The sequence below is a fragment of the Chlorocebus sabaeus genome, chromosome 20 (assembly GCF_047675955.1).
Source record: "Chlorocebus sabaeus isolate Y175 chromosome 20, mChlSab1.0.hap1, whole genome shotgun sequence".
Classification (NCBI taxonomy): domain Eukaryota; kingdom Metazoa; phylum Chordata; class Mammalia; order Primates; family Cercopithecidae; genus Chlorocebus; species Chlorocebus sabaeus.
This window is the reverse complement of record NC_132923.1, coordinates 77,276,467-77,289,377: the sequence shown is the minus strand read 5'-3', so window position 1 is coordinate 77,289,377 and position 12,911 is coordinate 77,276,467. Positions and strand designations below refer to the sequence as shown.

The window sequence follows — 12,911 nt, the reverse complement described above, 5'->3', positions numbered from 1 at the left end:
GGATCCCAACCCCTGCTGTGACAAAATTCTAGGATTTTTCTGGAAGTTTATGTGCTTACATTTTTGTATCCTTTTCTTTAAAAAAAAAAAAAAAAAAAAAAGATCACATGATCATACTCAGAATACTATTCTGCATCTTGCCATTTTCTCTGAATTTATCTTGGAGTTCCAAATCTATACCTTAATTCAAGTTCATTTGTTTTAATGGCAAGGTGGGATTCTGATCAGATTTAAGGGGGAAAAGCATCTTTTAAAATATTATACAAGAGGCTGAGCATGGTGGCTTATGCCTGTAACCCCAGCATTTTGGGAGGCCAAGATGAGTGGATCACCTGAGGTCAGGAGTTCAAGACCAGCCTGGCCAACATGACAAAACCCTGTCTCTCCTAAAAATACAAAAATTGGCCAGGCGTGCTGGTGTGTGCCCATAGTCCCAGCTACTTGGGAAGCCGAGGCATGAGAATTGCTTGAACCCAGGAGGCAGAGGTTGTAGTGACCTGAGATTGTGCCACTGCACTCCAGCCTGGGCAATAGAGTGTGACTCTGTCTCAAAAAAAAATTACACAACAAATATAGACCAATTAGAAATTATAGGAAAAAAATTTAAAAAAGGAAAGAAAAAAGAAAATCACTCATAATTCCTCCACCCAGAGAAAACCTTTTTTCTGTATTTTTTTTCCCCTGGGAATGTATTTTTACAAATAGTTCATCTACTTTCATTGTTGTTGTTCTTAAAACTGTTAAGAGAAAACCTTTAGGCAAATTAAATTTAACAGTTTAACTGTGCAAAGGGTGGTTCATGAATTGGGCAGGTCCCCAACCAGAATAGGTTCAGAGAGACTTTTGCTCTGCCACACGATTGAAGAGATATTATGGACAGAAAAGGGGAAGTGAGGTACGGAAAATGGAAGTGAAGTACAGAAACAGCTGGATAGGGTACAGCTCTGCATTGGCCTTATTTGAACAGAGTTTGAACAGTTGGCCGCCTGTGGGTGGTTGAAGTATATCTTCTGTGATTGGCTGAGACGCGGCTTCTAGTTACAAGAGTAGGCTACAGTGTGTTTACAAATCCAGTGAGGTTACAGTCACTATGTATGAAGAAACCTTTAGGTTGAAATTACAGACAGACACGTTTAAGTTAATTTAACAAAAGGAAGTCATATACTACATAATGTTTTGCAGCCTGCATTTTTCACTTGGTTTGACTGTTTTAAAGATAAAAATTATTCCCCAAGCTTTTCTTTACACTGCGTGTTTATCTAGTTCTTTCTTTCTTTGAAATGGAGTCTTGCTCTTGTTGCCCAGGCTGGAGTGCAGTGGCGCAGTCTCAGCTTATTGCACCCTCCGCCTTCCTGGGTTCAGGCGATTCTCCCGCCTCAGCCTCCTGAGTAGCTGGAATTATAGGCAACTGCCACCATACTCAGCTATTTTTAGTAGAGCCAGGGTTTCACCATGTTGGCCAGGCTGGTCTCAAACTCCTGACCTCATGATCCGCCCACTTCAGCCTCTGAAAGTGCTGGGGATTACAAGTGTGAGCCACCATGTCTGGCCACGTTTATCTTCTTAAAAACCCAATCTGAGCACTCACAGTCATGCTCCTTTGGGCAATTCCTTATTGCCTGGCCACGCCTGAAGCCCTCCGCTACCTTTCGTCCAGTCTGTTCCAGTTCTCTATTCCTCCCTGGACCCCTTTTTGCTACATACTCAATGCCTAAAACACACCATGCCCCTCAGGGCTCCCTACAGTAAACTCACTTTTTGCTCTGCTGTCATCCCTTTCCCCAGAGCATGCCAGCACTGAAACCACCAATCTCCAACTTCCCTTTCCACACAGGCTTCAAAGTCATCTTCACCTTGAAGACTGTATTCACTCTACTAGCCACCCTAACTGGACCCTCCGCAGTTCTCTGGGAACACCATGTACACGTTTCACCTTTCTAGCATTTTCTACATGGTCCTAAGAGTCTTAGTTTTTCATCATCTTTGTCCCAAACCACAATATGAGACCTCAGCACCTAGATCTTAGCACATAGTAGATGGAAATCTATGCAGGCCATCATTAGTTCTATTGTTACTGAAATGTTTGTTAAAATGCATGAATGAATGGTTGAGTGAAGCCTAGAAAGAACTGCAAATGTTCAGGCAGTGAAGTCTTGATTTCTGGGAAAAGCAGTGCTGTGAATAATTTAATTTTACGGTGAAAGAAAAGCCAAACAAGGATTAGATTGGGAAAAGTTGTCAGGAGGCACTAATGTTTGCTTCAGACAGCTCTGGTGTCCTCAGTGTACCTCTGGCTGATACACTTAGAGTGTGATTTTGAAGGGGTGATTTCTCAGGGATTCTCACCTATTTCTATCATCCTCTCTCGTGCAAAGCTGTTTCATTTTGGACTGTAAATAAACAAAGCTCCTTCCTGCTTGGAGTCCAGATAGCCTATTCCTGAAGGCTGTGGTTCCAAATGAGAGAAGGGATGTTTGTCCTTGTATATATTTATTTTCATCCCTAACCACTGGATTGAAGAGAAGGCTGGTTCACTGCTGTAGGTTGGGTTTTCCAGAAGCAAAGGCTGAGATAGATTTGGGGGGATAAGGTGTTTATTAGGGATGGTCAACTGTGAAAGAAGGAAGAGAGAGAAGGACTGGGTAGAGGGAAAAGAGCTGAACCAAGGTGCATTCTTGCAGCACCTTGGTGAACCCAGCAGAGTCTCTGGAGTGAGTGGTGTCCATCGGAGCCTTTCTGCCTCTGCTTTGCCAAGTCACCAGGTGCTGGCTGTCCTGGGAGGTGCAGCACCTCGGGAAGGCCGCTCTCTGCAACTGAGGCAGGCCCTGGAACATCTGGCAGCTGTCTGCCGACTTTACTCCATCCTTAAAGGGGAGTTTGGGCCATGGCATCTCAGTCTCTACCGTGCTTCCTATATCCACGCAACCACCGTGACCTGTTATTTCTTGTTCCATGGAATCTCTTCTTTCTGCCTCTGTTTCTACAGCTCAATTCAATACCTCAGTGAAGATCCTTATATTTTCTCTCTCTCTTTGATTACTGAAATAGCTTCACACTGTTTTCCCTAACCCCAGTCTATCCTCTGCTATAATACTGCCACAGAGTGCTTTAAAAAAACACAAGTTTAATTGCTTTCCTCCTGGCTTAATGCTCCTTTAGTGGTTTACAGTGGGCTTCATGATTAAGTTCAAACACTTAAGTATGGATTACAGGGCCCTGCATCCACTGCACCTATCTGCCTCCCCAGCCTCCTCTGTCCTTCAACACCCACTCCCTACCAGTCCGCACCCCAGCTTCTGTTCCAATTTACCTAGCCCTTTTGATAGTTCCCTTAGGGGCCCCTTCTCCCTTTTTTCCTGTCCTTGCTCAAAGACGCGTCCTCTGCTGATGAAGATCCCTGTGGTCCCACAGCCTATGATTAGACCTAGATCTCCTGCCTGCATGCTCAGGACTCTTTCTGCCTCGCAGCGGTCTGCAGCCTCATGTTCTGAGCCTAGAGGATGTAGAATCAAATTAAGCTCCTTTACCAGCTAAGGTTTCTTCCTAAATTACTATAGAGAAAACTTGGAAGAGTGCCCCACCCTGCTAATCCAGTCTGGAACCTTTTTTATAAAAATTACACCTTTTATGTTTGTGGAGATTGGGGATGAAGGTGGAACAGAATTTCCATTTTGACCTTCCTATGAAAACCGTTTTTTAAAAATCTCAATTTAGTAGGCAAGTTTTCTAAATGGTGCTCCTTTTTTTAATTAATTATTTATTTATTTTTAACATACATAATGCTTGCTCTAAAAATACTTCTCTTGATCCCTTCATCCATTTGGAACGCACTTTTAAACAACATTTACTCCAAAAGGTAATGTAATGAATAAAAGCAGAGGTTTGGGTATCAGTCAAAGTAGAACCCATGGCCTGTCTTCAGCTCTTAGGCTGTCACTAGCGAGTTTACTTTTCTTCTATAAACCACAGTTTTCCCATCTGTCTGTGAAATGGCGGTAGTATGAGTACTATGTTATCCTTCACGGAGGGGTAATACGAAAATGAAATGAGAAAATACACGCTGTGTCCTTAGTGCAGACCCCAGCATGAAAGTTCTCAGCAAACCAGACTGCAGTCTCTCCTGTGTTAGATACTAGACATAGTGACATAATTTAGATATTGTCCAGAACGGTATTATACAAAGCCAAGGGCACTGCTCTTTTCCAGGTTTCTGCCACTTTGACATTCAAAACAGACTAAGATTTTCCTGTTCTCTGCCCCATCCTTTGAGCATCTTAACCTTATCCTCCAGACCATCAGTGTCCAATAGAAATGTAATATGAGCCACATATGTAATTTTAAATTTTTCAGTAGCCATGCTAAAGAAAGTGACACTAATTTTTAATATCTTAATATATTCAAATTATTATTTTAACATAGAATTGATATAAAAATTATTGAGATATTTTACATTCATTTTTCCAGATGAAATCTTTGACATCTGGTGTGTATTTTCCGCTTAACACCTCTCAATTCAGATGCTATATTTTTGTTGGAAATACTTGATTTTTATTTCTTAAATTAATATAGAAAAAGTAGATTTGCATGCCCAAGTTGTTCCAAACATAATTAAAAGTTTTTCAGTAACTGAATTGAATAAGTTGAAGTTAAAACTAAATAAAATGAAGAATTTAGTCCCTGAGTTATTCTAGACATACTTCAAGTGCTCAGTCCACATGTGACTTAGTGGCTGCCATATTGAACAGCAAAGTTCTTCTAGAAGTCACTGCAGAGGTTTCAGTCTTCCTTTTCTTAGCTAAACTTGTTTTCATATTTAATTACAGATAGAAACTCTCTACTTAAAATGGATAAAAATGGTGTCGTGGAGGTGCTTTGGTTCCATTTAGAGGAGGGTGGTTAAGCTGTTCACTCTCTGACCCCTCTCCCAACCTCCACCCTCACCTCTATCCCCAGAGGTCCTGGAGCACCTCTGTCCAGCCCTTGAGCTCCATGGAACAATTAACAAGTGGCATCTTAGCACTCAAAAATTGCTGATCATGCACCCAGATTCTATCTTGGGGCTCAAAGGGATCTTAGTATATCTATGAGTCAACTCCTAGCCCCTCCCTGCGGTGCAGAAATACTATAGAATTCCTTGGGGGATGAAAGAGGGCTCAGACTCTGTTTAACACCTAGGAGCAGATGGATCATTTCATTCTATTCTGTCTTACGTGGTTGTCTGTGTCCTTATCTTGTCTTCCTAACTAGGTTGGGGGCAAGGACTGCTTTTTACAGCCCCACAGCACCCACACAAAGCAAGACAATCAATAAATTCTTAACTGAAGGCCTGACTGATTGCAAGAATTCAAGGTCACTTGAAAAATCAGGGTCACTGCATTGCACAACTCCAAAGAACATCATTCAAATCGTATTATATGGTTGTGCAAGTGGCAGCCTTGTAAAATTTGCAAAGGTTTAGACTGGAGTGTCCTTTCCAACTGAGAAAAAATTTTTAACAAATTATTTGTTGCTACAAAGTACATCTCTTTCCCCTTATCCTCTGTCAGGGAAGCTACTCAAGAGTAAGTTTTCTTGACTTAGGAATATATGTTCATTAGAGAGGGTGTATGCATGTATGAACACATGGGTTCATGTGCGTTTAAGTAGGTTAGTAGATCTGCCATGTTAGGAAGCCCATTTGGAATGGTTTGAGCATTTGAACCTTGTATTTAAGAGGCTACTGTGTTTATTTTCCTTTTGAAATTTTCCATTTTCAGAATCTTTGGTTTGAATGATGCTTTAGAGCTCCTGGTTTGTAAAGCTCCCCAGAGCATGACCCATAGGTACCAAGCACGTACACCAAAGTCACTGGATGAGCAAAGGGACTCTTGATGACTGCATGGTTTTTATCTTTGCAAATGCAGAGGAGGGAGGAGGGAGCAAAGAGTTTCTCTTAAATAAAACCCTCTGTTTACTTTTGTGTTTGTCAAACTGATGTGTTTGTTTTTTCTCATGTCTACCCAGGAAACCAAGTGCTACCTCCTGGAGCTTCTCTTGGAAATGGGCTCACACCAGAGGCAGCAAGAGACCTTGGCCTTCTCCCTGGGATTGCGGTTGCAGCTTCACTCATTGATGCCCATGCGGGAGGACTAGGTAATCTCTTCATTTGTTGCCTACAGCCAAAACCGTATTCAAATGGAATATTCCCCAGAACGGAAGACACTCCTTTTCTGTTTTTAAAGCAAAGGTCAAGGACTTTGGTGTTTCAAGATTAGGCATTTGGATAGAATTATAGAACTTTTCATTAATGATAAAATTTATTTATAATTGTATTAATTTCTTAATACGTGGCAATAGAAAAAAATTTATTTGAATAACTTTCTGCATAGTTCTTTTGTTTACTGCAAATTCAGAAAAGTTATGTTAATTTCTTACCACACTTAGCTCTACTGTTTTTTTGTAATGGTACTCCAAAACCCTTATAAGTCTCATAGATTTATTTTAATAATATATTTGACTTATTTCCTGTATCCAGTTCCTTGCTTGTAGTCTTGATTTTATCTTCTACATAACTCTCAAGGCTTTCATTGATGTATTCATTTGTTCATTCACAAAACACCCGTTGAACACTTACCATGTCCAGGCATGGTGCTAGGAGACAGTGAACTTAAAACAAAACCAAATAAAACCAAGGTCTCTTCCCCAGATTTTAATGGGAAAATACACAGGGAAACAAAGAATTATGGTAAAGAATGATGACTGTCGTCTTCCTCATCCTTATTGCAGGTTGTGTGTGTTTTTTGTGGGGGAGGTTGTTCTGGTTCTCAGCATCTCTCATCTCAACTATAGCCATATATTTTTTCCCTAGCCTTTCATTCTAACAATGTTTTGTTTTAAACTATGGTTTATAATTCATGAGATCAATTTAGCAGGACATGACCACTGAATTTGCACAACAGAATGGAACAGAATTGAATAGAACAAAGTAGAAAACATCAGAGTAAATTTCACAAAGTAAGGGAAGGCACTGCTTTGTTGAGCTGTGTTTCCATTTTATGTGTGTATACTTTCAGACTCTTCCATCAACCCTGCCCTTACTGTGCCCATGCCTTTACACCTCTGTGACTTGGCACACATGTTCTCTGCCCAGAATGATTGGTCCTCCACTACTCCAGCTGGCTAACTCTTCCTCTAACTGCAAGACCCATATCAGATGCTTTCTGCTCTGCATAGCCTTCCATGAAACACTCAGGTGTATTTAGAAATTCTCGAAATTATGCTTTTTTCAGCAAACTGTTTGAAGAAATGATCATATTGCATTGTAATTTCTAATATATCTGCTTGTCATTTCCATTAGACTGTGAACTCCTTGAGAGCAGGAACATTAGGTTATTTGTCCTGTATCCTTCATGCCAAGCCTTATGTCTGGCTCCTATAGCTGCTTATAAGTTTATTAAATGAATAGTCACATTAAGGCAAGAATAAAGTGAGATGGCTTTAAATAGTAAAGATTAATCTGCCTTCTTATGCAACAGATTATTAAATGGTACCTTGTTCTACATACTACATGGACTTCCAGAGCAAGATCGCTCTCATCAGTCTATGAACATGTCTGTCCTGTTCATCTCTCTGTCCTCAGGATCTAAAACAGTGCCTAAGAATTAGTAAACAACTCATAATATATGTAGGTTGATTGAATGCTATGTGATGTAGTTCCGATTACAGGCAAGGTTGTTTCTTTCCAAATACTTTTCATTGTGAGCAATGTGTGCTTTTGATTGGAATGTTAAGATTTTGGTTTTTATGTACAAGCACAGAGAGAACTTAAGGTCTAGAAAGACATGGAGTATTTCTGTGCCCTAGCAATCCTGACATTCCAGATCATGCGTGAGGCCACAAAAGCTTTCCCTATCATGCTTTTAAAATTATCCCTGGGGTGACAGTGTCAATCATCCACCCCTACCTGGGTGACAGGCACTTGGCTGGGACCAGCATATGCTGAAAGAAAGAGAACTGCTGCTTGAAGAGCTGCAGACACTACAGTTTCCTTGTCAGTTTCCCAGACTTCCCTCAGGGACGTGCCAAAACTCACCTTCTCACTCCTGCCCAGGACTCACTATGTCCTCCAGGAGGGGAGACTGCCAATGACCCTCATCTTATTCCTAAACAGATATTCAGTGGCAGAAGTTTTACCCTTAGAAGCTTTGGCTTAAGCCTTTTGTTCCCCGTAAAATGTAAATGCTTTTAAGTGATATGGTTTGGCTGTGTCCCCATTCAAATCTCCACCGAGTTGTATCTCCCAGAATTCCCACGTGTTGTGGGAGGGACCCAGAGGGAGGTAATTGAATCATGGAGGCTGGTCTTTCCCATGCTATTCTCATGACAGTGAATAAGTCTCACGAGATTTGATGGGTTTATCAGGGGTTTTCGCTTTTGCTTCTTCCTCATTCTCTCTTGCTGCTACCATGTAAGAGGTGCCTTTTGCCCTCCACCATGATTATGAGACCTCCCCGGCCATGTGGAACTGTAAGTCAAACTAAACCTCCTTTTCTTCCCCGTCTCAGGTATGTCTTTATCAGCAGCATAAAAACAGACTAATACAGTAAATTGGTACCAGTAGAGTGGGGCATTGCTGAAAAGATATTTGAAAATGTGGATGCAACTTTGGTACTGGGTAACAGGCTCATAGGTGGAAGAGACTTGCCTTGTCTCAGATGAGACTTTGGACTACGTACTTTTGGGTTAATTCTGAAATGAGTTAAGACTTTGGAGGACTGTTGGAAAGGCAGCTGGGAGGGAAGCTGTACCCTGCAAAACCACAGGGGCAGCGCTGCCCAAGACCATGGGAACCTACCTCTTGCATCAGTGTGACCTGGATATGAGACCTGGAGTCAAAGGAGATCATTTTGGAGCTTTAAAAATTTGACTGCCTTGCCGGGCGCGGTGGCTTACGCCTGTAATCCCAGCACTTTGGGGGGCCAAGGCGGGTGGATCACGAGGTCAGGAGATCGAGACCATCCTGGCTAACATGGTGAAATCCCGTCTCTACTAAAAATACAAAAAATTAGCCGGGCGTGGTGGTGCGTGTCTGTAGTCCCAGCTACTTGGAGGCTGAGGCAGGAGAATGGCGTGAACCCAGGAGGCGGAGCTTGCAGTGAGCCGAGATGGTGCCACTGCACTCCAGCCTGGGCAACAAAGTGAGACTTTGTCTCAAAAAAAAAAAAAAAAAAAAAAAAAAACCTCAAAAATTTGACTGTCTTGCTGGATTTTGGGACTTGCCTGGGCCCTGCAACCCCTTTGTTTTGTCCAATTTCTCCCCTTTGGAATGGCTGTATTTGCCTAATACCTGTACCTCCATTGTATCTAGGAAGTAACTGGCTTGTTTTTTATTTTACAGACTCGTAGGTGGAAGGGACTTGCCTTGTCTCAGAAGAGACTGGACTATGGACTTTTGGGTTAATTCTGAAATGAGTTAAGACTTTGGGGGATCATTGGGAGGGCATGATTGGTTTTGAAATGTGAGGACCTGAGATTTGGAAGGGCCAGGGGTGGAATGATAATGATTTGGCTGTGTCCCTATTCAAATCTCAACTGAATTATATCTCCCAGAATCCCCACGTGTTGTGGGAGGGACTTAGGGGGAGGTAATTGAATCATAAGGGCCAGTCTTTCCCGTGCTATTCTCGTGATACTAAGTCTCACAAGATCTGATGAGTTTATTATGGATTTCCGCCTTTGCTTCTTCCTCATTCTTTCTTGCTGCCACCATGTAAGAAGTGCCTTTTGTCCTCTGCCATGATTGTGAGACCTCCCAGCCATGTGGAACTGTAAATCAAATTAAACATCCTCTTCTTCCCAGTCTCAGGTTTGTCTTTATCAGCAGCATAAAAACGGACTAATGCAGTAAGTTAGTAACTTTCCCCCATATTTTTGTTAGTGGAAAGATAGAATAGTTTTTTTTTTTAATGGAAAGATAGAATAAGAACCTTGGATTCTTTAAGGCCTGAACTTAGATGCCAGCAGTGGCTGGGAAGGGCACAGGAAGGTGCTAGTCCATGATGACGGGATAGTACAGACTGACTTAATGTATGTTGACTATGTTTTATCCTTATTATGCCTTCTTACGCCTCTTCCTTTACCCTTCACCTTACAGCCAATCCAAGATTAGGATATATCAAAAAAGATAGGAGGCCTGGGAGCAAATGTTTCCTCTCATTTCTGCCCTTCCTATACCCCTATTAGGCTGTAGAGGTGAACAGAGGCCTGAAAGTCTTGAAAAGGTTGTCCATGGGTCCAACTCTATATTAACTAAATATAATTGAGTGAATGCAACCTGTCAGTGATTGGTCTAGGCACTGGAGATTATCAGCAGTGAACAAATCAGGCAAAGTCCATTCGTTTTGGAAAGACAATTCTCATTGTTCTCTCGTGCCTGCATGTTTGTAGCTTAATAATATAGGTTTGGGACAGCTAATCCCTGAGACATATTGTGATGCTATGATAACGGCACTCAACATGGAATTTTAAGTTCTGGGTTTAGATTTTGTCTCTGCCTACAAATACGGTGCTTCTCAGAACGTTTGTTTCCTTTTATGCAGTGAGAGAGTGAGAGACAGCAGAATGCAGGATTCACCACTTTGTGATTCTCTATAGGTTGAGGTCAGAAATACCCTCAAGAACTGGCTAAATGAACTCTATGTTAAGAGATTTCTGAATGTCAAGTACAGACCAGCTTTGGATTCGGAATTGCCATCCAGGGAGAAGCCATCCAGGCCTCTCACCAACAAACCCTGACAACTGTAGTCACTTCAAATGCTGACCTGGCATGGCCTGCTTTAGACCCCACATTCTGACTAGTATGAGGGGTCAGCATTCTGCTTTGGAGAAATACCCCTGAACTTTCATTCCCAAGGAAGGCCTGGGATGGGAGGATAAAGATCAAAGAAGCAAGCAAAACTCAACCCATGCTTTTCCCAGTTCTGGAAAAAGAGGAGGAAGGACTTTGTGGGAATAAAAATCAATGATGAAAGAACATTTTGTTCTTAAGGTGCTGGTTAGTAAGTTCTCCAGCAGACAGTCAGAAGATAGGAGTAGCTTTGTTTGTACTTTGTGGGGGTAGTTCTGGCCAGGGCTCCTGCTGCTGATATTTTTCTAGCTTATAAAAATAACATTAACTTTGTTCCAGCTCTGTTCTTGGCTCCAGCATCCCAACTGTCCTGAAAGGCAATAACAACCTGATTTCTGTCTCAGGCCCTTCTTCTCTCAGTTGCTTTTATCTGTCAGACAAACTCCTGATTATCCATCAAATCTTGATTCCTGTTCTCCTCTGGGAAGCCCTCCCTAACTTCCCAAGTTGACTTAAGCACTCCCTTTTTTCCCCCACTGTGTCTTATGCTTACAATCTGGCACATACAGGTTTCTGTGTGCCAGATTGCCTCACCTACTAATCTGCCTCTTCTACTACTCATCTACTAATCTGTAAACTCTTTGGGCACCCTGTTGTTTCATACTCCTACTGCAGCAGCCTGCAGAGTGCTTGGCATATGGAGGACCCTTAACACATGCATATTTAGTGAATGAATGAATGAATGAATGGCATTCCCTCCCTGAGGAATGAATATTACACCTGAGAGAGAGAGTAATTTCTCATTCAAAGGCAATTGTCCCTATACAATAGTTATACTTGGCTCATTTCTGCAGGAGCAAAAGCTTGGGTTCTTCTAGATGTCTGGAAATCTGCCTCCTTTTTACCCTCATCACATTACCAAGTTTTGGCCAAGAGCTAGCTTTGTTCCTTGGTTTAGCACAACTCTTTGATTACCAGTATTGGATTCTTGGTCAGATGTTGAATTGGCTTAAATTGCTCGTCTAGGCCAGATATTGAATTGGTTTAAAGTGCTCATTTCAGTTGCAGAGCCAGGCCAAAATGAGGATTTTGAATTTCTTTTCTTTTTTAATGGAAGAATTTATTGAGCCAGTCTTGCAAAAAGGGCCTTTGGTTCGTTCCCTAGAACAACACATAATTTGTTCCAGTGAACAATAAAACATGCCAATTACATGTCTCACCATTATCAGTGTTCTAGAAGACAGAGTAGACAGGCTATGACTTTAGCTAATGTGATTTGGGGGGAGCATTTATTTACAAGTAGTATATATACTAAATGTAGCATGATGGACAAAGAAATATACTTATTGGCAGTGATTCATTGCATTTGTAAACTTTTGATTCATGAAGCATGATATGGTTTGGATCCTTACCCAAATCTCATGCAAATTTTAATCCCCAGTGTGGGAGGGGGCCCTGGTGGGAGGGGATTGTATCATGGTGGTGGATTTCTCATGAATGGTTTAGCATCATCCCCTTGGTGCTGTTCTCATGATAGTGCATGAGTTCCCTTCAGATCTGGTTGTTTAACAGTGTGTTGCACTGCCCCACTCTCTCTTTTGCTCCTGCTCCGGCTGTGTGAAGTGCCTGCTTCTCCATCACCTTCTGCCATGATTGTAAGTTTCCTGAGGCCTCCCCAGAAGCTGAGCAGACACCATCATGCTTCCTATACAGTGTGCAGAACCTTAAGCCAGTGAAAACACTGTCTTTTATAAATTGCTCAGTTTCAGGTATTCCTTTATAGCAATGCAAGAATGGACTAATACAAAACACAGCTATGTTCATTATAGAATTTGCTCCTCATTGCAGCTTTGTAGTGAAGTTAGGACAGGTATGTGTACCCTCATTTTGCACAGCAAACAGCTGAGACCAGTGTATTCTAAATTCAAGAATAGATATTTATTATCTTACACTCAGTTCTTAAAGCAACTTTACACATATTATCATTTTGTTCCATTTGTCAGGTGAGACAATTGAGGCTTGCAAGACTACCTAACATTCTGAAAGCTACACAGTTAAATGAGAGATGTGTGACTTAAGCCCATGC

At 41.7% G+C, this 12,911-nt stretch overlaps 1 protein-coding gene across 12 annotated transcripts in view; it reads left to right on the top strand.

Moving 5' to 3' along the window:
- The window catches only part of FGGY (FGGY carbohydrate kinase domain containing), a 445,568-nt gene that overhangs the window by 208,578 nt on the left and 224,079 nt on the right, over window positions 1-12,911 (top strand). For all 12 annotated transcript variants that reach the window (XM_007978542.3, XM_073007252.1, XM_038000610.2 and 9 more), the window contains one exon: window positions 6,004-6,132. In XM_007978542.3, the coding sequence (XP_007976733.1) occupies window positions 6,004-6,132 (129 nt within the window). The remainder of the gene's footprint in view (window positions 1-6,003; window positions 6,133-12,911) is intronic.